The sequence below is a fragment of the Penicillium coprophilum genome, assembly GCF_028826855.1.
Source record: "Penicillium coprophilum strain IBT 35676 chromosome Unknown utg000007l_segment0_segment0, whole genome shotgun sequence".
Taxonomy (NCBI): Eukaryota; Fungi; Ascomycota; class Eurotiomycetes; order Eurotiales; family Aspergillaceae; genus Penicillium; species Penicillium coprophilum.
In genome coordinates, this window is record NW_026622726.1 from 187,589 (window position 1) to 213,638 (window position 26,050).

A 26,050-nucleotide genomic window follows, 5' to 3' on the forward strand; every position below is an offset into this window, starting at 1 on the left:
TTGATAATACAGTTGAATACTAACCACACAACTATATAGCATTAACAATCCAATTCATTCTATGCTCTTAACAATCGACCTCAGGCACACCCAACTCAGGGACACGCACGCAAAAAGCCCTTGAACGGGATTATTCAGCGGGCACTATGATTGGCCAGAAGTATATAATCTCTGGGGTACAATCGTAGATGGATGAGAACTTCTTACAATGCCCTCTAATACTCTCGAATCTTGCATCTCACGTATCACAATCAAATACGCACATGCACCTACGTACGAACCATCAACATGGATTCATCTAAAGAGCCCAAGCCCTACAAAGACCAGCAACGAATCGTACGTCCCCAGTACCCCCCGCCCCACTCTGCACCCACCCGTGTAGCACTAACACGCAACACAGGCCGCTCTTCGCGCTTCGATTGCAAGTCTAGAAGCTAAGCATGTGCAAGTTGAAAAAGACCTAGCTTCAATGAACGCTAAGCTCATGTAAACACTCCCCGTTCTCCAACATACCGAACACCCAGGATACAGCCCCAAAAGAACAGGAGAACATTGCATTCTGCATCTCTAACCAATGTCGATTCCAGTGGCAATCCCGATGACACATGCAAGCGATATACCCAGCTTTTGCATGAGTACAATGATATTAAGGATGTGGGTCAGGGATTGATGGGGCTTCTAGCGGAAGCGAGGGGGATGAGGCAGGTTGAGGTGGAGAAGGAGTTTGGGGTTTCCGAAGAAGATTGAAGGGCTACCCTGCAAGAGCCCTCTCTACTGATTGTTATGACGTGAACTTATTTCAATGGGTTTGACCGAGTGGATGGAGTATGAGGCGAAATCGGACGGTGTTGAATTGAGATTCATTGTATTCATTCATCTATTCCTACACCACTAATGGATGTTTGCTTTTTTTTGCGTTTTCATCTTTATCACGGGAGGACAGTGTACTCCAGTTTTCTGAAACTTCGCCGCTGACAACAAGTAATCTATCATAAGAGGAGGGAAAAGTGAAAAGAGATGTGAGAAGGGAGTTCCCTGGTGAGATATGGAAGATATGGTGAGGGATGTGAGGTACAGTCAAGAAAGGAAGAAAGGGGTATGATACATGTTAAAAAAAAACAATAGAAAAGCAAATTAAGATAACTAGGCGGCCCTGCCAAGGGACTGGAGGTTGACAAGCTCGAAGTAGCGACCCTTGTTGCGTGAGAGCTCAGTGTGGGTACCGCTCTCGACAATCTTGCCTTGGTCGAAGACATAGATGATATCGGCCTTTTGGATGGTGCTGAGACGGTGAGCAACAGCGATAGTAGTACGACCGCGGGCAGCAGCATCCAAAGCAGCCTGGACGACCTTCTCAGACTCAGAGTCGAGGGCCGAGGTGGCTTCATCCAGAAGTAAGATCTTGGGGTTGCGGAGAAGGGCGCGAGCGATGGCAACACGCTGCTTTTGGCCACCGGACAACATGCCTCCCTTGCTGCCAACGACGGTGCTAAAGCCCTCGGGGAGAGACATGATGAAGTCATAGATGTTGGCGTCCTTGCAAACCTGGACTAGCTCCTCCTCGGTGGGATCCTCGTTGGGGCTACCAAGCAAGATGTTCTCCTTGATAGTACCCTGGTAGAGAGTGGGCTCCTGGCTGACCAGCGCCAGGTGGCTGCGGTAGGAATTGACATTGAGGTCGGCGATGTTCTTGTCATCCACGTAGACACCACCGGAAAGGGCATCGTAGAAACGCTCGAGAAGGGCAATAGTGGTACTCTTGCCGCATCCGCTGGGTCCGACAAGGGCAATGTATTGACCAGGCTTGACGGTAAGGTTCAGACCGCGGAGCACGGGCTGTTCGGGGCGGGTAGGATAGCGGAAGTGCACATCCTTGAACTCAATGGTTCCCTCGCAGTGGGTCAGATTCTCGCCCTCTTCGGCCCATGTATCAATAGTGGGCCGACGCTCGAACAGCCTGAGGAACTCGGAAGCAGCGTTCTTGGCCTTGCCCATGTCCGGGGCGAAGGAAAACACTGTGCCAGCGGATTGAGCACCGAACAAAATTTCACTGAAGCAGACGAAGAAGCGGAACATGTCGTATTCGTGGTGGCCAAGCAGAGTTCCACCATACCAAAAGCCGAGGGCGACACAGAAGAATACCAAGGCCTGGGAAGCTGCATACAAGGTTGACGACTTAATTACCGAGATCAAGCTTGTGCGACCCTGGCGATCGAGCTGAGCGTGATAGAATGCCCAAACATCGTTCTCACGGGTAAGCGAAGCCACAGTGCGAATGGCAGATGTAGCCTCGCAGGCGTAGCTGGCTGATCCTTCATAGGCGGTCTTAGAGCGTGCCTGGAACTCGGCAAGCATGTAAAATCGGTAAAATCCACAGCCGAGGAGAACCGGAACGACAGAAATGCAAACGAGGGCAAGCTTCCATCCGAAAGCAAGCGAGATCACAATTGAGGCGATGAGAGTTGTAGAAGTCATGAGAATGGTTCCAAGAATTTGACCACTGATACCGGACAAGTGCTTAGTTTCAGTCGAGAGGAAGGAAGTCAAAGCACCGGTGCTATTCTTCTCATGATCGAAGAAGTTGATATCCTGACGGAGCATGACTCGGAAAGCCTTGCTGCGGGCCTTGCGGATCAATCTCTCGGAGCTAAACGCAAAGGCGATACCGTGGACAGAGAACGTGATGATTTGAACGATACCAACAATAAAGAACATCAGGGACCAGAAGTTGGCGTCTGATCTCAGCTTGGCATATTGGTCTTTAGGTAGGGAAAGTGAGCTGATGGCTTTGGCATACAAGAAAGCTTGAGTGGGTTGACCACAGCCGGCAAGCATCGAGAAGCAAAGACCGATGACCATGACCAACCGCTCTTCCTTGTTGAACGAGGCGATAAACCTGATCAGAGTCCAAAGCGAGTACTTATTGCCGCCTTCAGCAGTCTTCTGCGCGAGAACGATACTGGACACGGACTTGCGAGACTCCTGGCGCTGCATGGCTCCTTGGAATGTTTCGCCCTCGTCCTTCAAGCTGGTTGAGCCACTGGCAATTGACTTGACACGTGCGATGTGAGATTTGGTCATGTGCTCAATGCTATCCTCATCATCATCCCCATCTACGTCTAATGCATCTGTGTCCTTCTCCTCATTGATACGCTGGGCCTCGACGAGTTTGTAGTAAGGACCGTCATGTTCAGTCAGCTGGTCGTGGGAGCCCTGCTCAACAATCGATCCGTTGACGAAGACGACAATGTTATGAGCGGACTTGATCGTGGACAGACGATGGGCAATGACAATGGTGGTGCGACCCTCAGCAGCGCGATCAAGCGCTGCCTGGACAACTCCCTCCGACTTAGTATCCAGGGCGGAAGTGGCTTCATCCAGGAGCAAAATCTTGGGGTCGCTAACCATAGCACGAGCAATGGCAATACGTTGCTTTTGGCCTCCAGACAGCAAGAATCCACGCTGACCGACGTTGGTTTCATAACCTTCGGGAAGAGCAGTAATGAAGTCGTGAGCGTTGGCCATCTTGGCAGCATTCTCAATGAGCTCCTTGATCTTTCCTTCGGATTCATGCTCGAGGCGTGTTCCAATCAGACCGTGGCGAATGTTCTGATAGATAGTTGTACCAAAGAGAACAGGTTCCTGGCTGACCAGCGAGATCTGCTGGCGTAGCCATCGCAAGTTAAGAGTCTGGATGTCATGGCCGTCCAAGAACACCTGACCACCAACTGGAAGATAGAACCGCTCGACGAGACCGACGACAGTACTCTTGCCAGATCCCGAGGGGCCGACCAATGCGGTAGTCTTACCAGCAGGCATGGCGAGGGAGACGTCCTGCATGACTGTAACTTCGGGACGGGAGGGGTATATGTGTTTCACGTTGCGGAATTCGATGTGACCCTCGACGTGGTCCAGGACGATGCCTTCATCGGAAGTGGGGTCTAACGGAGAGACACGGTCGATGGTCGCAAAGATCTTGGTAGCGGCAGCCACAGCATTGGTGAATGCCGAGGCGTTGGGGCTGACATTGCCAAGTGAGAACGATCCGATAAGAATAGCCATCAGAATCGTCAAAACTTGTCCGACATTCACCTTCTCCTGGACTAGGTATTGCGAGCCCATCCAGAATCCGAGGCCGTAGTTCATGAACATGAGTCCAAACATGATACCGACCATCACGGCGAGACTCATTTGCAGGCGCATACCCCAGCGCTCCGCGCGAAGCAAGTGAGACTCGTACTGTTTCGCGAGTTTGTCTTGAGTACCGAATGCGGTCGCATTGCGGACTGAGCTGATGACTTCCTCTGCCACAGTTCCACCGGCACCGGCGCTTTCCAGGGACAGCTTGCCGTACTTGATGATCAATCGGGAACCTCCACCCATGATCAATACCAGCGCGACCATAGTTGAAGTACATATACCAGCCAAGCGGGCATACTTGACGTATGCAATGATGAAGGCAGTCACGAAGGTGGCGACGGCAGTCAAGGTTAAGCCGACCTTTTCGGAGACACCATCCTGAATGAGATTGGTGTCGGCTGTGATACGGGTAGTGACTTCACCTGCACCAAGTTTGTCGAAATATGCGATGTTCTGGCGCAGGATAGCTTCGAGATAGTGCTCTCGAATCTTCTGGGTGACGTGCTCTCCCGTGTAGATGAAGCCCACGGTACTGACGTAGATGGTGACGAATTCTCCAATACCGAGGTAGATAAAGTACAAGACATTGTGAACCAACTGGTCGTAGAAAGCATCGTAGGAGATGGTGCGGAGCATCACCTTTTGGAAAACAGTGGCCAAGGAGCCAAAGAGAATAGTAAAGAGGGGCAAAGCAGCACCGGCGGCGATGGCACAGAGTGCGCTGACGACAAGGATGAGTATGTCGGTGTGGGAGGCATATCGATAGAGACCGAAGTAGGAGATATTAACCAGAGGTGCATCCAGCTGTTGTTTCAGGATGTCCTTTTCATGCTCCGGCAAGTGAGCATAGAGCGCATCATCGTCTTCCGCGACTGGAGTCTTAGATTCGAGTTTTGTCGACGTGGAAGCGGAGTCGGAATCACGCTTTTCGATGGGCTTCTCGTTAAGCGGAGGGTCCTCCACCACCTTTTCAACGGCCGTCACACCCTCCTCAGGCTGCTGCATGTTGAAATTTGGGTTGAATCTTTACTCCATAAATGAAAATGAGGATGAGTCTGAAGAGAGATGGGGTGAATCAAGAAAGGAAAATCAAAAAAAGGAATTAAGAATTAAGGGATGAAGAATATTAAGGAAGGAATACAAAAGATTAAGGGAGATAAAAGATGAGCAAAGGGGGTTCTTCTAAATACTGCCCCGGTGTTGTTGGATGATACTTGGGGGGGATTTTTCTCCGGGTCGGGTATCCCAAACTCCGACTTTCTCTTTGGCATTTTATTTTATCTTGGATCTTTTACTCTAGTGCTCATCTGGTAAATGGATGAGTCTAAACATTACACATTCCTCGAAGGCATCCCTTCCCCCTTCAAGGCCTGAGGGCCATTTCCTGACGCAATGATTGGCGCATATGATCCTGCCAGGTTCGGAGTCCGTATAGGGTTATAACGAGACGAGACACGCAAACGAACACGGATAGTTGAGTCAGAGTCGGTCATAATCTGGCCACGCCTACCGTCTATTTCGACCGAATTTTCGTCCGAGATACAAGGTCTGAAAGTAACATTAGGCCCCCATCTGGGTCCTTGAGAAGGCTTACTCCATACATTGTTCCCACCCGTCGGTCATTTTCATCCCCGATGTCCGACAATGCCTGAGGTCGGACGCTTTGACTGCAATTTATGTCTAAGATCCTTTTGAGATCAAATTACTTGTTTTTCTCTTGTGTTTATTTTCGCTTAACAAAACAGGCAATGATGAGCAGATCTTGAACTATCTCGATATGTGGATCCATCTGATATTGTAGGTATATAATCTATACCTAACCACCTAACCAGGTATGAAATGAGATGAGCTGGTAAATGTGGGCATCTACCTAAATCTACCGGAATCTACCTAAATTAGGCAAGCCTTGCCACGCGGTATTAAATCGTGCCTGCCTAGATATAGCCATGTCGAGTCACCCTCAGAAGTGCTTTCACCTAGGTAAATCCCCAGGAAATCTCGTTCGGATTGTTACTCGACTTACATGAGCTTTGGCCTAGCTGGAATGCCAAAATCTTCGTGTAAGGGCGGAAATATCGCTCTCGATGACACACCAGGGCTTTGGTTGGCCACGTCTATGACGCTATGATCCTGACACTATCATCCAACATGGCCCAGAAAGATATCAATACGACTCAAATGAGTAAGATGTCGGTACTGCACAAAGCACCATATTGACCTCTTTGTCAGAAATCAACTCTGACAATAGGAGTCCAAAAATGTCGTGGCCAAGGGGGAAATTTTAAAGCTGTGGCCCGACAAGTCCTCGCTGCCACTCGATGGAGGAACAAACAAACACTAAGCACAATATGTTAAGAATACCCTGGGTATCAGTAGCCTTAGAGTGAATGACCACTCAAATAGCAGCTACCATATTTCGATGTTTCGTGATTCCCATCGGTCATGTCAGCTCTTCCGATGGCTCTGATCTCATCGCTTGGTGACTGTGCTTCTTCGTGGCAGTTATAGAGCTGGCAGAATAGAGCCAAATGACCTCACTATGCCTAAACTACTTTATCAGAGTACATAAAGACCATTTGGGACATCTTGAAGGTGATGCTCTTAATGTGTTATATCCTTGATTTTAACTCAAATACTATTACTAATGTGCCTTAGTATCGCGGATAGGCAATGAGCTGCCTACCGGTATACTTCACCAATCTTCGTGTTTCTAGAAAACTGCACATGTGTCAACCGGTTCTACAATTCGAATGAAGCTGATTGTGAAGCCAAGATGCCCAGTGGAATGAGAATTCGCGTCACAGAATTCCGAATAGGAACTAATGATATGATTCAGTTGGAGTTCTCTATTGACTTCTAGGAATCGTAGTAATTATAAAGCGGGTAGGTTGAGATAACACGACGCATTTGATTTTGCGAGGCATGCCCGATGCACGCCACGGACGCATCATGCAGCTAGAAGTTGTGATTTCAACATTTTTACAGGGATGCGACAAGGTAGGTACTCAAGGCGATTCGCGCGTCAAGCGAGCATCACGTTGATTGGCTTATCCAACTATGTTTGAACGCCTGATTACAATACACAGCGAGCCCCCTTTCCAGTTACCGCCAACAAGGCATTGCTGGATCTAAAACAAGTCAGACTTGCTAGTACTCCTAACCACCCGAGCAAGGAGATTCGACAATCATTCCTGCGAAGTAACCCACCCTGTCCATGAAAATGGAGTCATTTATGCGTCCGCTTTGCGATGTATGTGATGCTTGCTTGCTCAAGTACTGTTTACTGACAGTCTCATCTGCAGCCCCACAGCCGTGATCTGGAGGGGGACTTTCCGCTAGACGGAAAGGATCTTGACTCTGTCACGGACGAGACTTTGGTGACTCTTCTTGAGTCTGCTCCTTCTCTCCATACTCTTGGTGGCACAAAAGTGGTACGACTCTCACGAAATCTGGTGATGAAAGGCGGTGGCACTGTCCTACCATGCGAAGCAGAGACGCTCAAATTCGTTGCCTCCAAAACCAGTATCCGAGTTCCACGAGTCTATCGCACATTCCAAGTCGAAGATGAGACGCAATATTTTGGCACGAAGGGATATATTGTGATGGATTTTATCCCAGGCCAACCTCTCGACAAGTGTTGGGCCGACCTCCCCTCTGACAACCAAAGGCAAATCGCTACACAGATTGCGGACGTGATCAAAGAGATGCAGTCTATTGTTATCTTACAGCCAGGTCCATTTGGTGGCGGAAAATTTCGTGGCCGACTCTTCACCGACTATAGCGCTGGTCCATTCAAAGACTGTGCTGAACTTCAAGGCTGGTTCAACCACAAGCTTGATATCTGCAAGCACGTGAACCAGTGTCCCAAAGATATCCCACCATTTCGATTCCACACCTTTGTCCTCACTCATCAGGATATAAGCCCTCGGAACCTGATCCTAGACGACAATGGAGAAGTGTGGCTGATTGACTGGGCGTATGCCGGTGCATATCCCCCTGCGTTTGAAAGTGCTGCGTTATTGGCTCAGCAGTTCTTCATCGACTTCAACAAAGCAGTCTTGTCTGTTATTCCCCGATTTCCCGAACAAGAGTTGCAACTTGATTCCATTGCCTATGGGTTGACTACTGCGGCATTAGCCTAATGAGATCTTACACGAATATGTCTTGGTGTGATCATTGCTCTATTGCTCCAATTCTATAACATAGCCCAGGAACCAATCATGAAAGTCTCCACTAAAATTGCTATTCCTATTACCTGGTCAGGCTTTTTTGCAGCTTGCGAGCTTCCCAAGTAAGGCCTCCAGGGCTATCTTGCTTCTACTTGTAGTACCGAGATTAGGACATTGCAGGACCTAAGATCACATAATGTCTACAGCTTAGGTATATTCATTCTGGCAGATACATGAGGTGAGCAATAATCTCAAAGAAAATCACCACATACCCATGAATGTGCGCCGTATACTGGACATTATAGTTAGTTGTATCAAATTGTGCAGCACATGAAGACTTATAGAGCACGACCCACTTTGCGGATCCTTACCCTATTCGTAACATATTTATGCCTTACAGCCTCAGGCCACAGTCCCACATCACCTGACCCAACCGAAGCGAAGCCAAGCCCTGCCGCACACAAACCATCCACATCCGAAGGTCGACCACTTCATCCGTCCATCCAACAAGCTCGCCGTCGCGATCAACCCTTCAAGATGCCGGTATGTTAACCACCCTGTTCACGCCATGCTCGAAAAAAAACACTTTCGCCATCGTCGCCGTCCCCCTCCACAGTCAGACCTCTGAAAAATCGAGAACCAAAATTTTAACCCGTCATTTTCTACACAGAGCAACAAGACCTTCCGCACCAAGCAAAAGCTTGCCAAAGCTCAGCGTCAGAACCGCCCCATCCCCCAGTGGATCCGTCTGCGCACCGGCAACACCATCAGGTAAATCGCACCGTTCGAGAGTTCAATTTATTATATCCGAGTCCGCCGTTTGTGGGAAGAGTGATACGGGAACGCGAGAGAGGAACGGGAAATACACATAACCATCCACCCGCCGACCGCACGAACCCAAGAATGGAGGAACAGATACTGAAAATACGCAACGCGATCGAGCATATGGCTGATTACAATCTGAAATTAGATACAACGCCAAGCGCCGACACTGGCGTAAGTCGACCCTGAAGGTCTAAGCGGACCCTCAGTATTCGCAACCCTCCGTCCGGCCATTCTCAAAAGCCCCAGTTCAGCTCGCGATGTCATATGACAACCGAAGTGTGTCTGTGAGGGGTGGTTCAAGGGTTTTTGATTATTTCGAAACCCTCTTCATGATGTGACGCCCACAACCGAATTTCGAACAACATGCCTTCACCATGAACTTGAGAGCGCTAGTGGATGTGGAACTACTCTTGAGTGCAATTGCAAACAAAAATTCAAAAATTCAATCTTGATCCGGGTCTTGCTTTGGGTTGTGCCTAACTTTTTTTTTTCTTCTTAATCTTCCAATGGGTCGTCATTTCTCTCCACGGTTCCGAGTGGGGATATGATGGATTACCAACACGCCTAATTTATTCGATATAGATGGCAGGCCCGGATTATGTTTGCAAAAGGGTTTGTTGGTGTTGGGGGCTGATCGTCTTCTTGCTGGGGGCGGGCTTGTAGGACTGGCGAGGCGGGGGATTTTCTTTTTTGATACAAAATCTCATTGAATCGAATTGAATGTCCTTTTGCCTACTCTCGTGGACTAGTTTTGATGGCTGTAGATTTTGATTGAGGCGTTGCATGGCGGATATTTCCATGTCATCCGTTCCTGATTGTGGTGTTACTATTTGTATCATACTTGTAGTACACGCCTTGGATATGCGTTCTATACGCTCGATGTTTTTTTACAACTTGGCGTTTGTCGTCATAGTAGAAATGTGAGCAATGATCGGTTTTACGACCCCGCTATCTCATGCTACTGGGTTCAGGACGATTTTGTACCGAATGTCATTGGCAAGGCTAGTGATTTTATCCAAGTCGTGTCAGATAATCTTGGAAGCAAATAGCAAAATAAAAAACGCCCCAAAAAATAATCACCCTACTGGACATAAGGGCTACGCTGCACATCGTCGTTAACAGCTGAGGATATCATTTTCTGTTTTAAAGGACAGACAAGAAAAGCATTTAACGGCTAGAGTAGAAATGTCAGCCTGGATTCAATTGAAAAACACCGTAGCAACTTACTCCTCAGCCCATTCGTTCTCGCGGCGGATCTGGTCTTCCTCCTCGGGAGTGAAATCATTCTGGATGTTAAAAGTCTTGCGAATCTCCTCTGGGGACTTGCCCTTGATCATGTTGGCGACAGTCTTGCAACCGACGTCAAGAAGAGCCTTGATATCCAAGTAGTTGGCGGCCTAAAAGCAGTCAGTGTATGCGCCTGGAGCAAGTCTGAAAACGGAACGTACGAGGATGATCTCGAAGAGCATCTCCTGATCCACCTGCATAAACTTCTGATCCCACTCATCAATGTCGGTGGTTTTGCGACGGTTATCGTCGTCATCGCTGGCACTGGGGGGGTCGTTCTTGTGGTGCTCGCACCACTCGATAACCTTCTTGAGGACGGCCTCGTTAACCTAACAAAGTGGCGTCAGCATTTGATTCTCACTGTTGATTTTTTTTTCTCCAGATGGAACACTCACGTTAGGGATTGGGATAGCCTCTCCAGAGTCGCCAAGATCCTCAAGCATGTTCTTGATCAAGACGGAGCGCTCAGCAGTGGTGCGCTCTGTTCAGAAAACGGTTAGCGCCACTCGCGATAGCACCTTGTTTGGAAAATCTGCTTACCAACGGAAATATCGACTCCATCGGAGCTGGTAAGAGTGATGGCGCTCATGGTTAGTGACGTTGAAGATGATCTAACGTTCAGTTGAAGTTAGCTTCATTGGTCGTTTTTGAATAGTGCGGGGTGGTCGAGCAGTGGGGACGTTACCGAACAAAAAAAAGGGTTGTAAATTTATTGAGTACGAGTAATCAATTCTCCGGACTTATGAAGGTTGATGGTGACAGGTGAAAATGGCGGAGATGTAATGAATAGATGGCGGGTGGTGAGGTTTAAAGAGGTTCTGGGTTATCGAAGGCGGTCGGTCCACGGGTCTATGGAGTTAAGGCCAACAAGGCTCCAAGACAGCCCCCACGTCTTAGTTCCTACAGTTGCCTAAATTTTGACATATTTACCTTGACTCATTCTTTTTGCTTCAAATCAGAGAGTGTGCGAAAACATACTAGTAGCCTATCAGCTTCAAGACTAACCGTTAGGGACCTAGAATGCTGCAGGCCCTAGTTTGAACTCGGTGCTAAGCCCAAACCAACGGCGGCCAAATCTACTCAAATCTATTGGGTTCTACCAATGTCCGGTGGCTAAAACAAGAATTTACGTCTCTTAATTGCAGCTAGATCCTTTTGGTCAAATTATGTTCTGGGTTGTATCATTCTAAGGTTGTCCATCTATCAACTATGGGTTATTGGTATATTAGGGTTACTCTGCACTGCAGGAGTAGATACGGAGTACGGAGTACTCCGTCCATGGGTAGTATACTCTGTATGCGAGATCTATCCGAATCGACAGGTATATCGATCCTATCAGGGTTTAGATGTGTACGTAGGAAGATTCCACTCCATACAAAACCATGTCCAATACTCTGTATATTGTAGATCTGAATTTCTCACATAATCCCCACTGCTGCAATTTACCGCTTAACGCGAGTGATATCATCGTCTAATACGCGTTTACTTTGCTTTTCTCTTAGCTCCCTTCCACTCCTTTTCTCTCTTTCTATTCTTTACTTTCTTTTCTGTCTAATTATGTCCCTGGCTCAACAATGTGGCGTCGAACATATTTACTATTATTGGTGATTCGCGTGTACTTCGCGCTCTCGCCGAGCTATTTACATCCCGATGAGAATTTCCAAGGCCCAGAGCTTTTTGCAGGTGTGTTAAACTGTCCAATTATCGCCTGAGCAGTCGCAATTATATTGCGACTATGAAAACGCGTGGAAATCTACGTTGCCATTTTCCCAAAAAGAAAAATACAAAGGCGCGATCCGGCAGTCCCGCAACTCCCCTATACGAGGGGAAAACAATATTAATCAGATCGCCCGAAATGCAGGTCGCATATTCTCATTTCCGTCGAAGCTACCATGGGAGTTCACTGTCGAGCATCCTATCCGCAGCATATTTCCACTATGGGCAATCTACGAGCTTCCAATGAGCCTCTTGAAATGGTTCTATATTGAGACCGGATCGGGCCACCCCCCACCACACTTGGTTTACTATGCGCTGCGCGGTGGAATGTTCCTGTTGAGTTTTGTACTGGAGGACTGGGCGATCTATGAACTAGTGCCTTCCCCGCGTCATCGGCGCGCAATGGTGGTGCTGGTGGCCTCGTCGTATGTCACCTGGACATATCAGACGCACACATTCTCCAACAGCCTCGAGACCCTGTTGGTTGCTTGGGGACTGGTCCTGATTCGGCGCATTGTTGACAATAAGGTGAGAGAGATAAAGCTTGAAAGCACACAATTCACGCTGACTGAAACTCCCAGCGACACACGTCCTTTTTCTCCAACGCCCTGCTCGCCCTCGTCGCCGTGCTGGGCGTCTTCAATCGCATTACTTTCCCAGCTTTCCTTATATTCCCGGGTTTACAATTGCTGCCTCAGTTCAAACGCAAGTATGTCGATATAGAAACACTTTATCTTCACCTTATCAACCAATACACATATACTAACCCCGCGTCCGCCCCAGACCACTCTCGCTCGCAGCATTCCTTCTCTTTGGCCTCCTATTTTCCTTTATCGCAGTTTACACAGATACAACATTCTACCGGCCGACGGCATCCTTCCTCAGCACCATCCGCGACCCCATAATAACACCTCTCAATAACCTTCTCTATAACACCGACACTTCCAACCTAGCCCAGCACGGCCTCCATCCCCATCACCAACACTTCACCGCAAACCTTTTCCAACTTCTCGGCCCTGCTTACATAGGCATGCTCGTCTCCTTCTTCAACTGGCCACTGGTGGTACCGTACTGGATGCGCAATGTGCGTGCGCTCTCCGCGCTCTCCGCAACGATGCTCCTCTCTGTCTTCCCTCATCAGGAACCACGCTTCCTCCTCCCAGCTGTGCCCCTCCTCCTCAGCTGTGTCCCCATGCTCCGCTTCCGCTTTCTGCTTGTCGTGTGGGTTATATTCAATGCAGCCATGGGCTTCCTCATGGGCGTGTATCACCAAGGTGGTGTCGTCCCCACGCAGTTGGCAATGCGCGACATCGTCTCCTCTAGCACAACACACCACATACCTTCCGCCACAGTCTTCTGGTGGAAGACATACTCACCACCGCTGTGGCTTCTCGGTGGGGACAACCAATCCACAGAGATCAATACGTTGGATCTCATGGGGATGTCAGGCGTGGATATGATGCTTCAGCTGGAGCAGGTTGTACCCAGCTGCTCGAACCCATCGTCCGTGTTCCTGGTTGCGCCTACATCGGCTGCATTCCTGGATCCATACTCTGTGTCTGCGCGTCAAAGCCGAGACCAGAATTTGCAACTTTATCCGCTTTGGTCATACCGCAAACACCTTAACCTCGATGACATGGACTTTGGCGAAGACGGGATTCTGCCGACTTTGAAACGAGTCATTGGGCGCCGTGGACTGGGAGTTTGGTCCGTGCGACGATCTTGCAAATAATCTTACTTCTGCTTCTGCTTTTGCATCTCCATGGATCTACCATCTTCATGGATGGGGCGTTGTATTTTTGTTCATCTTCTGGGAATTACTACATTCCCACTTGGATATGGATTGCAATCTCCCTTTTTCTTTTTCTTTTTCTTTGGATATTTTCGGTGCATGTTAGGGTTACTGGGTCCATAAGATACCTTTTGCATTGGGGGTGGGCGTGAATTGAGGTGGTATCTTTGGAATTCTAGTGTTTGTACTTACCTCTACCCATGTGAAAGTAGAACTACTTCAATTATTGATTTTCTTTATTCCCGTCTAAGTTGGTCGGCTCGTTAGGCCCAGGTGATCTATAATAGAGGTAAAAGATATCAAAAATCATGTAGAAAAGGACAAATCCAATGCCCATTTTTGGAAAAGCTGCCCGCTAAGGGGCTATAAGGACTATACATCCAGGCATCAACTCGACATTGAGAGGCCTGGGCACGCCATAATAATCGATCCTGGAGTGGAATGCTGTGTGGGATACATTACCAACAAATTGAGCGGTCCTCGTGGTTCTTAGTCTCAAGTGAAGGATCTAGACTTGAATTCTGCAGTCATATATACATTCCAACCATTCGCAGGTCATCTGCACATGTCTACCTGCATATAAAATGCGCGTGACCACCAATGAGAACCACACCATTCCAGATGACCACATCGGAAGGTCGCGACTGACTCCACCTGTAATCTTACAGAACTACTCAAATATTCTTTATGTAAGCGAACAGGTCCCATTTTGCCCATTAAAGTAGATACATAACAGGCGTGATGGGAGAGATGGAAAAGTGTAATGGAAAGAAGCCAAGTCCATACTCAGCAAGCAGAAACTCAGTGACGCCAAGCTGAGCACTGATTCGTATTCGTAGGAAGGGATCCGGGGTGGAGAGATGGGAATCAATTCAAACAGCAGCATGCTTGGTATTCATCATAGAACATAACGTTAAAGGGGAAGAAGTAGGGGAGGAAGAAAAGAAGTCGAGAGAACATTAGATGCTTTACTGCTCATCCTCATCCGGCTGGTCGAAAAGGAAATTGGCGGCAAGGTCTTCGTTCTTGTCGCAGGCAAAGTAGGCCTGAATGACAGAATCGCGGGGGAAGCCCAGAGTGCACAGCTGGTTATGGGTTAGTTATAAGAACTGTGCATTAGAGGGGAGATTTCAACATACACGCTCAATGGCATCGCGCTCTTCTTCCGTAACCGAGATGGCCTGTGCGCCGGGTGGCAGAGCACCCTCCTCGTCCTCGAGTTCCTCACCAAGAAGCTGCAGGAATTGATCGGAGTTCTGCCCGATGATCGATGCAATTTGGGGATTCCCGGCGGCGACCTGCTGCAGAATAGGCTCGAGCATATGAGGCTGCTGTTGAACAAGCTGACGAAGCTGTTGGAAATGGGGGTTGCTGCGGAGGAATTCCAGGCTGCCGAGAGCTTCACCACCAGCGGCGCCGGCACCGGCACCGGCACCAGCCGCACCGCGAGATCGGCCACCTTCGCCACCAGCCTGAGCGGCAGCTTCGAAGAGGTTCAGGTGGGGCTCGTCACCACCGGAAGGAGCAGCTGGAGCAGCAGGAGCAGCGCCGGTAGGAGCTGGCTCTGAGGCTTGTCGCTGTTGTTGTTGCTGCTGTTCCTGAATGTTATCGGGGATACCCTGCCGTGATCATTAGCAGAGATTCATGATGTAGTAACTTCCAACAAGAACTTACGGTCAGAAGGTATTCGATGGCACGGTCGGGGTTGTAGAATGCAGCGCGCATGGCACGGTCAATATCAGTGCGTGCGAATCCCATTGCTTCCATCTGTACAACTGCTCCCTCAGCGGCAGAGCCCATAGTGAGAGCAGAGGGATCGCCGAAAGCGGGACCGCTCGATGGAGCTGGAGCCGCACCGGCCGGGGAGGGGGTCGCGGGGACGGCAGAAGGGGCAGGGGCGGAGGCAGCATGAGGAGCCTGGGGAGCAGCGGGTGTTGACACAGGAGCTCGGGCAGCTGGGGTCGAGGGAACTTGGGAAGCGGTGGAGGCGGCGGGCTTGGGTTGCTAAGCATCAATGCGTCAGTTTTGTCTCAGTCATCAGAAATCATAGACAAGGTTCATCCCATACCTTTCCAGGCAAGCACACTAGGAAATCCTTCTCTTGGATGTTGTAAGATTCGACTGTCTTGTCATCTTGAAGGATCTTTCCTACAAAGAGAAAAAAAAGTGAGGGTTAGCCATGGCACCGTGGATGGAGAACTAGTCTATCAGGGGATAGAATACGCACCAGAGTAGATGACCTTCATGCGCTCTGCCTCATATTCGCCCTTCTCTTGGGCGATTTTGACCTTGACCTCGCGAACCTAAACAGATGAGCCCCGCACTCGATGACGCCGTCTAGTTGTAGCAAAGGGAACGAACGTACAGTCTCAGAAGGCTCGACATCAATGACAAACTTCTCCTGCTTCAAGTCCTGTGGTTGGTGATTGTCAGCAGTCTGTGGCTGTGAGGACCCCGAAGGCAAGTTTTCGTACCTTGAAAGTGAGCTTCATTTTACCGCTTTTGAAGGAAACCAGGGAGAAAGAGGGGAGGGAGAAAATATGACGAATTGAGATAGGAGGAAGGGAAAGTATTCGATGCAAAGGATCCTCTCAGCGATAAAGTCGAAAAAAAAGTCGAAGAGAATGAAAAGAGAGTAGGAGGGGAGCATTCAAAGTGACGATGATCGATAGCAAACGACTACGGTGACCGCCTTCGAATTTACCGCCACTACGGAGTAACTTCTCTACCAGACACGAACACTTCGAGACAACTTGCAACTTTTTTTTTTTTTTTTTTTTTTTTTTTTTTTTTCAAAAAGCTCTTGATCTTGGGCCATCATTATTATTCCTGTGCACAGCTCACTTTGTATACGGTGCACATATCCACACAAAGAGATTCAGGTCTACTCCATTTGATTCCCAGCTGGTTGCCTGATGGCGCGCTCCAATGACAGCATCTCAGGCAGATATCGAGACTCAATAGGTTGGAGATGCAGATCTGTGTCTAACTTGGGTCTTCAAGGGTACTGCTAGTCAATGATAATTCTAGGCATCAGGAACTCCTTTATAACACAGTATAAAGCGCCACTATTGCCTCTCAAGCAAGTACAACATAGCACGGACGGTATACATTGCAAATATTGTATCCACAGAGGAAAGATGCATATGTGAAATCCACAAAATATACAACCTATGAAGTTTGACAAATTATCTCACTGTGCCAAAAGTCTTCATGCAACATTGAAGTCATTGACCGAATCACAGGTAGACAATGCAAACTATATACTCCATACTTGCTGCACGATCATTGATAACCCAGTCTTTGACTATTCTGTACAGAAATGCCCCGTATGGATCTATAAGCTATACAAAGTGCAAAGTACAACCTTAAATTTACCTGAACTGACCCTATACTTACCTTTAGCCTAGCCAAGATCTAGAGGAGATTTTCCCTTGCAAGGGGGAGAGATACATCACATCTAGTCCACACTATAGGGGTCGAGAGAAGACTCGCCACAACCAGACTGATGGATCAGATAAATAGCGCCATTGTTTGTGAGACTTACAAATTATCGGATTCCTCTGCATGATGGGTCTGGACTGCCAGGCCCCTACCCCAGAATTAGGCACTATGACTTCACCTTGAAGACTGGAAACGCGAAATTGCCAATTTCCACACACATAGTATTATGCATATATCTCGGTCTCAGCCAATCAACACAACCCTTGTCAAGCCGAATCTTCTCTACGGACTCTAACCATTTATGCTAGAATGATAGCTTAGGCCGATCTCTGAGAAAAATCGATAGGTTGGGACGGACAGCTTCCCCGGTATACCCTAGGTACTTTGAAGCCACGCCGAGATCCGCATCGCCCCGTCCCGTGTTGCAACCCTCTAGGGCTTTATATCGACACACGCTCAACTCATAAATACGGACATCTTTCCTCCCAGGAAGCTAGTACCCTTCTTCACATTCGTTACGTGCATTGGCCAAACGTCTTGGATTGGCAATTTGCCAACATTTGACATCCACACACTCTTTACTCTCTTACTCTCTCTTGATATATTTACAGACCATTCCTTTGTCAAGTCTTTCTTCCTTTTCCATTGCCATGCCTCATCTAGTATGCTCATATGTGGCAACCTCCTTGTTCACAACATCCGTTGTCACCATTTTTAATGTGATCTGCTCCGCAACCTCGAAAGCCTCGCCCGATATTGCCTCGACTATCTTGAGTGCAGTGGGCATGGTGGCTTTGGTTACCCTCGGTCTGGTGCACCGCCAAAACATACAAACCGGTCGTCGACGATTGATCTGCTCCGCCGGCGGATATCTAGTCCTTGCTGCTGCTGCATCTGCCGGATTAATCTCTCAGAGTCCTCACACCTCGATATTTATTGTTCGGTCTGTGTTCTGGGCACTATCAGTATTCATGCAAGGCATCTGCTTCGGGTTCTTTGCCCCCGAAGTTGGCCAAGAGAAACCCAATCCTGAATGGCCGTGTGCCTACTCCCAAGAGCTCAAGGATATCCCGGAAACCCCAAATTTTCTCCCATCGCCCCCTCATGTATGTGATTTATCTGATCTATTCGAGCCTAAACGATCCTCACTCCGCAAATTCCCCCGACGGTCCAGCCGCTGCTCAGACTCAACACTCTGTCATTCAAGTACGAAGGAAGGGAAAAACGCCCCCATCGACACAAGTTCCGCTACCCACAGCTCACCGAGCCCATCCCCAACGCAGGATAAAATGCCAGGTACCTTTCCAAACGGGGACACTCACCCCCTCCAAGGTACCCACGGCATCAGCAGCATAGCCAGCATACGCCGCGACCCACCACCCGAACTCTCATTAGATATGATTGCACACCCATCGGTGCCCTCACCCACAGCATCCACAGTTCGCGTCAAGTCTCCAGCACAGTCTGGCTTCAACAGCTCAACGTGGGAAAACAATCGATCTGGCGAAGACAACATCCATCCTCTGTTCCGGTCAACAAGCCAATGTCCATCTCCAACCCATGCGCCAGGGATGATGGTCAAAGCCTCTCCGATTGCGGGGCAGACTCTCACGACGGGGACAATCACCCGCACGAAATCTGCCCGCTCCCTCCGCGACCAGGCGATACAGACGCCCTCCCCGCTACCAGAGTCGGAGGAGACACTCGGCCCAAGAATGACTCCTACTCGTGGTAGTTTTGTACAACCTTCTGAGAACAAGCTTGAGAATGAATCCCCTGACGAAAAGTGATTGATCTACCTTGGGTACATCGTCATCTGTATGACTTGCTAATTTTTTTTCTCTCTTTCTTCTGAACTTTTGCCTTTTTTTCTTTGTACATGATGGGTGGACTTTTGGATATACATATTGATTGTGTAAATAGGGATTGATTGGAATAATCAAATGTTTTTAAAATAAATTGTGGTGGCATATGAAACGGGCGGAAGTATATATTGCAATAGTTGTGTAGCAATGGGCTTGAGTCTTTTGTATTTCTTGTTTCATCCTTGTATTGGATAATCACGGCTCCCGTTTGAGTTCCTTCTCGTATCCCTCTCAGTTTGATATACCTAGGTACTCCGTAGATGACAGCAAACTGGGGTAAAAGTGTAAATCCTACACCTGACTCTTTCTATATATATATATGACCAGGGACTCGTCCTGTGTGGCAAAAAATTGCAATATAATTTGTACACGAATGTCTAGGGATGACCGGTTTCTAATATCGAAGATATTATTCCGTCTAGTATGTTCCTAGAATGCTCATAATTGTTATAGTAGCCAATAGCATTGATTGTAGTTACTGTACATTGCAAGTCCGCATGCGTTGTCACTCCTAGACTAAGTGGGTCCGTATATTTTTTTTTCTGTAGGGTGGACAGTATAGATAGAATGTATAGAATATGAAAGATAGGGTATGAATTAGAATAGGGAGTATGAACTATCATGTTATATAGTATGAGTCCGTATATCCGTAGTATAAAGAACAGACAACATAAGCAACCATCTAGACACGTAGACTCTCCAGAGGGTCGAATGTCAAATATTCCGGTACTTGTGTGCCGGAAGTGGCTGGGGATCGGAGACAGATGTATGGAGTATGGAGTACTTGTATGTCGACTTACTCCCAGGCAGAAGGTATATGAATAGATATGAATAGTTCCCGGTTGAATCTTGGAACGTGGTGTAGATGCTATTGTGGCTCTATTCCCGAGCCTCAGCCGAGCGGAAAAGTCACCGACGGTGAATCGGCAGACCAATAGCTCTGAGAAGAAGAACAATCCTCTAATGAATGAGAAGGGAGACATTGAATGGCATTTGATTTGTAGAGTATTGATAGACTGTATGGGAAGAATAATCCCAAGGTTCAGCTCTCTCTCCCCCATAATCAACTTGTTTTGACCTTTTCCCTTTCTTCTTTTACCTCGACTCTTTTTTTTCTTCCCTTTCTTCATCTCTTCTACTTCTTTCGACTTTCGACTTTCCTGCTTTTCTACTTTCAGACTTCTTAATTTCATCTTCTCGTATCCCTGGGATTCCTACCGTTCTACTACACCCCATTCTCTTTTCCTCCCCCGTTTTTTTTACTTGGCCCCGTTTCCCCATCCACCCGGTCAAATCCTGCAGTAGTTCTCTGCCTTTTCTTCCTTTTTACTTCGCATCTTTTTCCCATATCGCTTTGGTAAGTGTTTCGTGAATCTGTTGAGCCTGTCAACCCCATCTCCCCCTTGCAATTCCCTCCACCTTGTGTTTTTGTTTCTCTACATCCCCTTGATCTTGGCTCTGAAGGTTCTTTGGACCTGTAAGACCTCTGAATCTGTGAGATCATCGGATCTCCTTCATCTTGTTGATCTCCTGAACTTTGATCGCGTGTTCTATGTCTACTTCGCGCTTTTCCCTGCCAAGCCTTTTTTCACTGCTACCAACAAGTGACGTTTCCTTTCTGCATTTGGCGATTTCGCGTGTACTTTTTTTCCTTTTTCTACTACCATTTTCCCCCTTTGAACTGTAACGCTTCTTGAACGTTCGTGATCTCGATTTTAATGTCTTCTTTGATCTATGCCAATTTTCCCCTGATTTCTCGTTCCCCCTTGCTGCTACTGGATCCATTTCCCCCGTCCAAAACTAATTTTCTTCCAAGACAACAGCGATGGTGGGAAGAAGGAAAAATCGCGCGGCTGCACAGCCTGTTACCCGGACTCCTAGTATTTCTACGCGATCTGGGCGAACTGCACAAGGTAAGTTCATACAGGTTTGCGCCATTGGTCCAATCTCTGACCCCATGTATAGATATCATTGCAACTCCCACTACTCGTGGAAGAGGTCGAGGCCGAGGACGTGGTCGCGGCCGTGGCCGCGCCAGTCTCCCTGGCCGTCTTCCTTCTGAATCACCGAGCAGATCAGAAGTTCGCTCGCATATCATCAAATTCAAAATTCCTTCACTTAGACTAATCCAACATGCTGATTCTGATGATCCTCATGAGGAAAATGAGAGCGCAAACGCCAGTGCTGTCTCACAAAATCCAGAGACTCCTCGCACTCGGCGTCCTCGGCATCCTCGGACTGTCCCTGAGTCCTCACGGACCACCCGGCAGTCAGCAAGACTAAAGCCGGATGGGGATGGCGTCTATGAAGAAGATGTCTCGCCAACCAAGATTGTCGATAATCAAATCTCCGAGCCAGATGATGACACGGACTCTCACCATTATGATGAGGATTTCAAATCCGAACCTTCATTCCAAAAGAAATCTCAATCGCCTGAACCTCGCATGGTTGCTTCAGCCCCTGTGTCACCTGGGGCTACCCAGGTCGACCCTGATGCCATGGTCGATGAAATGAACAATAACATAAACGATATCTCTGACCCAGCCAAAGCAAAGGCCGAGGAAACCCCCGTCGGTCAAAGTCCCAAGATCTCACAGATTGAGCAAGCGCCATTCAGTGCGGTGTCTTCACCCCGACTATCGCGCAAGCGGAAGTCGATTGAACTGCAAAATGAAACCCCGGATAATGATTCCGAGGATATTACGAACAAAAAGTTGCGAATTGACGAGACTGAACTCGAACAGACTCCAGAGAGCCATTTCCTAAATGGCACGGAGATTGATACTCAAAATGGAACATCCCCGGAGGACGTCCCTATTCCTTCGGAAGAATTCGACACTCCTGCTTACAACAGCACTGTTCGAGGAGGCCGTGGAGGCCGAGGAGCCCGTGGTGGCCGCGGTCGAGGACGTGGCCGGGGTCGGGGTCGTGGAGGCCGCGGTGGCTTCGTCGGACCAATTCGACCTGTAGCAGTTACCAAGGCTCGAGGCGGCCGAGGACGTGGCCGTGCCAAGGCCGCCATTATCAAACGCGGCAAGAAAATCGAAGACGAGATCTGGGACATCGCGGAAAATTGGCGTGGTCCCACCCCATCCCCTACTCCGGAATCCATGCCAACAAAAACCCGCCAGGAGGAAATGTCTTCGCTGTTCAAGAAAGTTGGACAGGCACAACATATTGCGCTGAGCTTCCTGGCCGAACAAAACATGAATAGGCTTGCCCGCGAGAAAAATATTCACAAAGAATGTCCTGAATTTGATCAAGTCCAGCGGGATCTGGATAGATACGAACGCAAGGCAATTGAGAGAGTGAAAAACGAGTACAAGGTGAATACTGAGTTGGAGACTCGGAAGTATGAGGGCAATGTTCACATTATCAAAAATACTTCAAATGTAAGTTCAGATCCCAGTTGTCTTATCTTTGATGGATTCTAACTTGTGGATACAGCTGCTCATTGAGCAAGTTCAAGAGGAGATGCTTACAATGCTCATGGGCAAGATGATGGCCCTGATCCAGGGCCGCAGGGTGGCCGAGGATGATGAGCACACCGAGGTAAGTACTCCAAAATCCTTCCAACCGATTTCACAGCTAATCAGTCTGCAGTACGATACATCGGACTCAGAACAATCCGTAAAACAATTCCTTTTCCGAGACGGCGAGACGGCGGTAAGACAGGTAGAGCGTGGATTTGCAGCCGAAACAGTTCGAGACCCCGAGGGGGCAGTGGACTTTGTGGCAGCGGAGGAGGGATGGGAGGAATTCGTCCAGAGGGTGCGGATGGGCCGCTTGAACGAGGAGATCGCACCAACAGAAATCACCGACGAAGAGGCTCTGCGAACCTGTGCCAAGGATGCCTTTGGCAGTATGCTTAATGCAGCCACCTTCATCAACGAGCAAGAGGCGGCCGGCAAGGTCGTCAGCTACGATGGTGCCGCAGATTTCCCAGTGCACTCACGGGCACTTTCAATTCTGGCAGATGCAGCTCTGACCGAGCCCCTGCCCCAACATCTCCCAATGATGCGTACCGATCCCGGTACCCACCACCGTGCTCTCCTCCCTCAGCCCACCCACGCCCACCCTGGGCCCCCTCCCTCCTCCCTCCACGGCCACGGGCCTACGGACCCGCGGTCCTTCATCCTCCCCCGGCCCACCCCAACCCAGCAGCCGCGGCGCCTTCTCCCCGCCCGCCAGCAGCTGGGTCTGGGGATGGGCCTGCCAGACCCGTTCGCAATGAACGGGCCGCCGCAGCTGCCCCCTCCCCCGGGCTCGAACTTCGCGCGTCTGCCCCTGCCGGGCTACATGCCCCAGGGCCACGCGCCCTCCCTGTACTTTCCGCCGCCGCCTGGATCGCACCCCCCACCCCCGCCGCGCGGGTACTAGACCCGCCGGCTTGTACCAAGATGTTTGTGTAGCGTTCCCCGCAGTTGATACCAATTCCTTTTTTGTACGTTTAGTCACGATGCCCTCCCCCTGAGTGGGGATAGGGGGGGGAGGGCATCAAAAATGAAATAGATTTTTCTTGTTTTGATTTTCATACTCTCTAGTGGATGAAGATAGAAACATGTGAATATCAAAAGGCTTCAATTTCAAATTCAAATTAGAAGTGAATGACAGAGAAGTGATATTCAAATGAAACTAAAAAGTATTGTAAGAGTAGTCTGAGTAAGAGCTGATAGAACCTTGGAAGCAATTCTCGACAAAATCATCTTTCCTTTCAAATGTGCTCGATGTGAACGCACCGCATGTCAGAAGGTCGGCGAGCCAAACCTTTACCGTGCCGCCTCTCATCTTCATCTTCCATCTATCTTCTCACTTCTTTCACTTCTTTCACTTTCAAGGTTCTTTTACCTCTTTCATATCTCCAATTGGAAAGGAGCCAGCTGCGCTGTCATAACCGACACAACTACTCTAGCGCAGCTGGTTATCAAGCTCCCTGGACAAAGAGCAAAACTCACCGGCCCAACCCTCAAAATGGGTTAGACTTCTCCTAGTCAGATGTTTCCTTCAAAAGAAATCTTCAGAGTGCCCACCTCCGTATGCTCTTCATCTTCTGCTACTCTGCAATTCTATATAAATACCATTCAAATCAACCCCGTGACGAAGCCGATCCATCAAGGATTTCGAGGATGGACTCCCCCACTCTATTCGACGGAACCCATGTCCCACAAAGGGGAGGGGAGTTTCTGTCATCGAGGTGGATGTGTCTTTGGCGAATTATGATATTTGTTACGAACAACACCACGGATTACGGGTCGAAAAAGCTTCCACTCATGTGGAGTCCCAAGAATGGGCTTGCTTCACGGCAATGCCAAAGTATTACTGTTTGACCGAGTTGCGAATCATATATGTACCAATGGGATCGAAATTCTTCCAATTCCCACACAGCCTTAAGGGGTCAGAGATACTATATTCAAGTATGCGACAGAGCAGGATCTGAGACCTGATGAGATAGCTGTACTCAAAGATCCTGGCGAACACAGCCTCTGGACAGATGGCTTAAAATATCTACGTCTTCGATTGCGTGGGCTTTTAGCAGGAAGGGATCTGGGCTTTTGCTTCTTGAGAAGCGAATCCCAATATCCTTCGTCAAAATGGCGAAATTTTCTATTATTGCTTGTGCGTTATGAATGAGCAAGTCTATGGTTCACCTATGGTTCTCAACTTTGAAACCATCTTCCGCACCCACAATAAGCACAAAGGGGAGATCCTTCTCAGGTCAGTGCAAACAGGACAGACTAGAGTGCTCTCCAGATTTTATGCCCCGTGTCTGTTCCTGAGAGGTTGTCCATTTCCTTTGTCAAAATGCAAAATGATGCTAACTAATATGACTGCTTAAAGATCATCACCAATGTTCTACCTCTCTCCGAGCCCTCAGCAGCCCCCCGAATGGGAATCCTGCCGTCCCAGGGCCTGATCAACAAGCAATCTGTCGACTGTTTAGGTCATATAGCATTGTCACCTAGGGACAAGTCTCGAAAGCGAGATACATGGTGGAACGTTCAACTTGAGGAAGAAGGCCGCTCAAAGCTAACCAAAGTCCCACCTTGGAAATGGTTATGCTTAATCCAAATCAAGTCAAGCCTATGTTGATTTCTATACTACATGTATGCATACGTAGGTAGTCTCCATAATGATATACCAATTCAGATGGATGTAGTATTTGAGCTGTTCAACTTGTTTAATTTCCGCTGTTTTGAATCCAATTCGTTTGAATTACACCTAAGCCTCTAACCCCATGGAGAACATATGTAGTGGCTCTCCGGGGTTTAGTGTGAATACGTAGTCCAGAGGGGTTGCATTGCTTTCTAATTCGGCAGCCCGATAAAAATCGATCAAGTCAACATCTTATGTTATTGCAAGGGTTGTGGCAAGGTCCACTTCCCAGTGAGAGTGGCGTAAACAAGTCCATATATAGATATAAGAGGGGCATTATGGGGTATTGTCATGTATTCATATGAAAGGGAAGTATAAAAGTATGGATTTGGTAGGATGACTGGGGTTGACACTGTATGCATGAGCCATATTCGAGCCAAGGCCTATAGTCTGCTTTTGTGGCTGTGTATAGCTATGACTATTCAACAACAATAAATAATATCACTAGCAATGAGCTAGAATGCATGAAGTAGAATGAATCATCGTCAGCATGAGACAGAATGAGTCAGTAGAAATGAGGTACCGGTACTTAGTATAATATGAACTGTACCATAGTAAACCAAGTACCAGTACATTCTATCAACCCACCAACCTCGCCTCTGCGGCTCCGGCGGGGCAAACCCAAGCGACACTCTGATTGGTCCGAGCTTTTGATCTTT

At 48.4% G+C, this 26,050-nt stretch overlaps 8 protein-coding genes across 8 annotated transcripts; 5 read left to right on the plus strand and 3 right to left on the minus strand.

Annotated features, from left to right (window-relative positions):
• Nucleotides 1–288: 288 nt before the first annotated feature.
• N7500_010659 (SWI5/SAE3 family protein) lies at nucleotides 289–747 on the plus strand (the record flags this gene model as incomplete). Its single annotated transcript, XM_056681797.1, has 2 exons — nucleotides 289–336; nucleotides 532–747. 2 exons carry the CDS (start codon nucleotides 289–291, stop codon nucleotides 745–747), a joined length of 264 nt encoding a protein of 87 aa, XP_056527206.1.
• A 396-nt stretch (nucleotides 748–1,143) lies between these two features.
• Nucleotides 1,144–5,145, minus strand: mdr1 (ABC multidrug transporter Mdr1; the record flags this gene model as incomplete). The annotated part of the gene is made up of 1 exon (XM_056681798.1): nucleotides 1,144–5,145. One exon carries the CDS (start codon nucleotides 5,143–5,145, stop codon nucleotides 1,144–1,146), a length of 4,002 nt encoding a protein of 1,333 aa, XP_056527207.1.
• A 2,215-nt stretch (nucleotides 5,146–7,360) lies between these two features.
• N7500_010661 (60S ribosomal eL39 domain-containing protein) lies at nucleotides 7,361–9,609 on the plus strand (the record flags this gene model as incomplete). Its single annotated transcript, XM_056681799.1, has 5 exons — nucleotides 7,361–7,390; nucleotides 7,431–8,257; nucleotides 8,723–8,852; nucleotides 8,980–9,080; nucleotides 9,280–9,609. The coding sequence occupies 5 exons, from the start codon at nucleotides 7,361–7,363 to the stop codon at nucleotides 9,326–9,328; spliced, it is 1,137 nt and encodes a 378-aa protein (XP_056527208.1). The 3' UTR covers nucleotides 9,329–9,609.
• Nucleotides 9,610–10,301: 692 nt separating this feature from the next.
• Nucleotides 10,302–11,010, minus strand: skpA (SCF ubiquitin ligase subunit skpA; the record flags this gene model as incomplete). The annotated part of the gene is made up of 5 exons (XM_056681800.1): nucleotides 10,302–10,308; nucleotides 10,362–10,531; nucleotides 10,583–10,750; nucleotides 10,817–10,902; nucleotides 10,962–11,010. The coding sequence occupies 5 exons, from the start codon at nucleotides 11,008–11,010 to the stop codon at nucleotides 10,302–10,304; spliced, it is 480 nt and encodes a 159-aa protein (XP_056527209.1).
• A 985-nt stretch (nucleotides 11,011–11,995) lies between these two features.
• On the plus strand, nucleotides 11,996–13,869 carry smp3 (glycosylphosphatidylinositol-alpha 1,2 mannosyltransferase smp3; the record flags this gene model as incomplete). The annotated part of the gene is made up of 4 exons (XM_056681801.1): nucleotides 11,996–12,104; nucleotides 12,283–12,665; nucleotides 12,719–12,846; nucleotides 12,921–13,869. 4 exons carry the CDS (start codon nucleotides 11,996–11,998, stop codon nucleotides 13,867–13,869), a joined length of 1,569 nt encoding a protein of 522 aa, XP_056527210.1.
• A 1,028-nt stretch (nucleotides 13,870–14,897) lies between these two features.
• On the minus strand, nucleotides 14,898–16,421 carry N7500_010664 (putative UV excision repair protein (RadW); the record flags this gene model as incomplete). Its single annotated transcript, XM_056681802.1, has 7 exons — nucleotides 14,898–15,014; nucleotides 15,069–15,548; nucleotides 15,604–15,933; nucleotides 15,998–16,077; nucleotides 16,157–16,232; nucleotides 16,295–16,342; nucleotides 16,404–16,421. The coding sequence occupies 7 exons, from the start codon at nucleotides 16,419–16,421 to the stop codon at nucleotides 14,898–14,900; spliced, it is 1,149 nt and encodes a 382-aa protein (XP_056527211.1).
• Nucleotides 16,422–18,023: 1,602 nt separating this feature from the next.
• N7500_010665 (uncharacterized protein) lies at nucleotides 18,024–19,163 on the plus strand (the record flags this gene model as incomplete). The annotated part of the gene is made up of 1 exon (XM_056681803.1): nucleotides 18,024–19,163. The coding sequence occupies one exon, from the start codon at nucleotides 18,024–18,026 to the stop codon at nucleotides 19,161–19,163; it is 1,140 nt and encodes a 379-aa protein (XP_056527212.1).
• Nucleotides 19,164–21,063: 1,900 nt separating this feature from the next.
• On the plus strand, nucleotides 21,064–23,618 carry N7500_010666 (uncharacterized protein; the record flags this gene model as incomplete). Its single annotated transcript, XM_056681804.1, has 4 exons — nucleotides 21,064–21,151; nucleotides 21,204–22,630; nucleotides 22,686–22,790; nucleotides 22,842–23,618. The coding sequence occupies 4 exons, from the start codon at nucleotides 21,064–21,066 to the stop codon at nucleotides 23,616–23,618; spliced, it is 2,397 nt and encodes a 798-aa protein (XP_056527213.1).
• Between the last annotated feature and the right edge of the window lie 2,432 nt (nucleotides 23,619–26,050).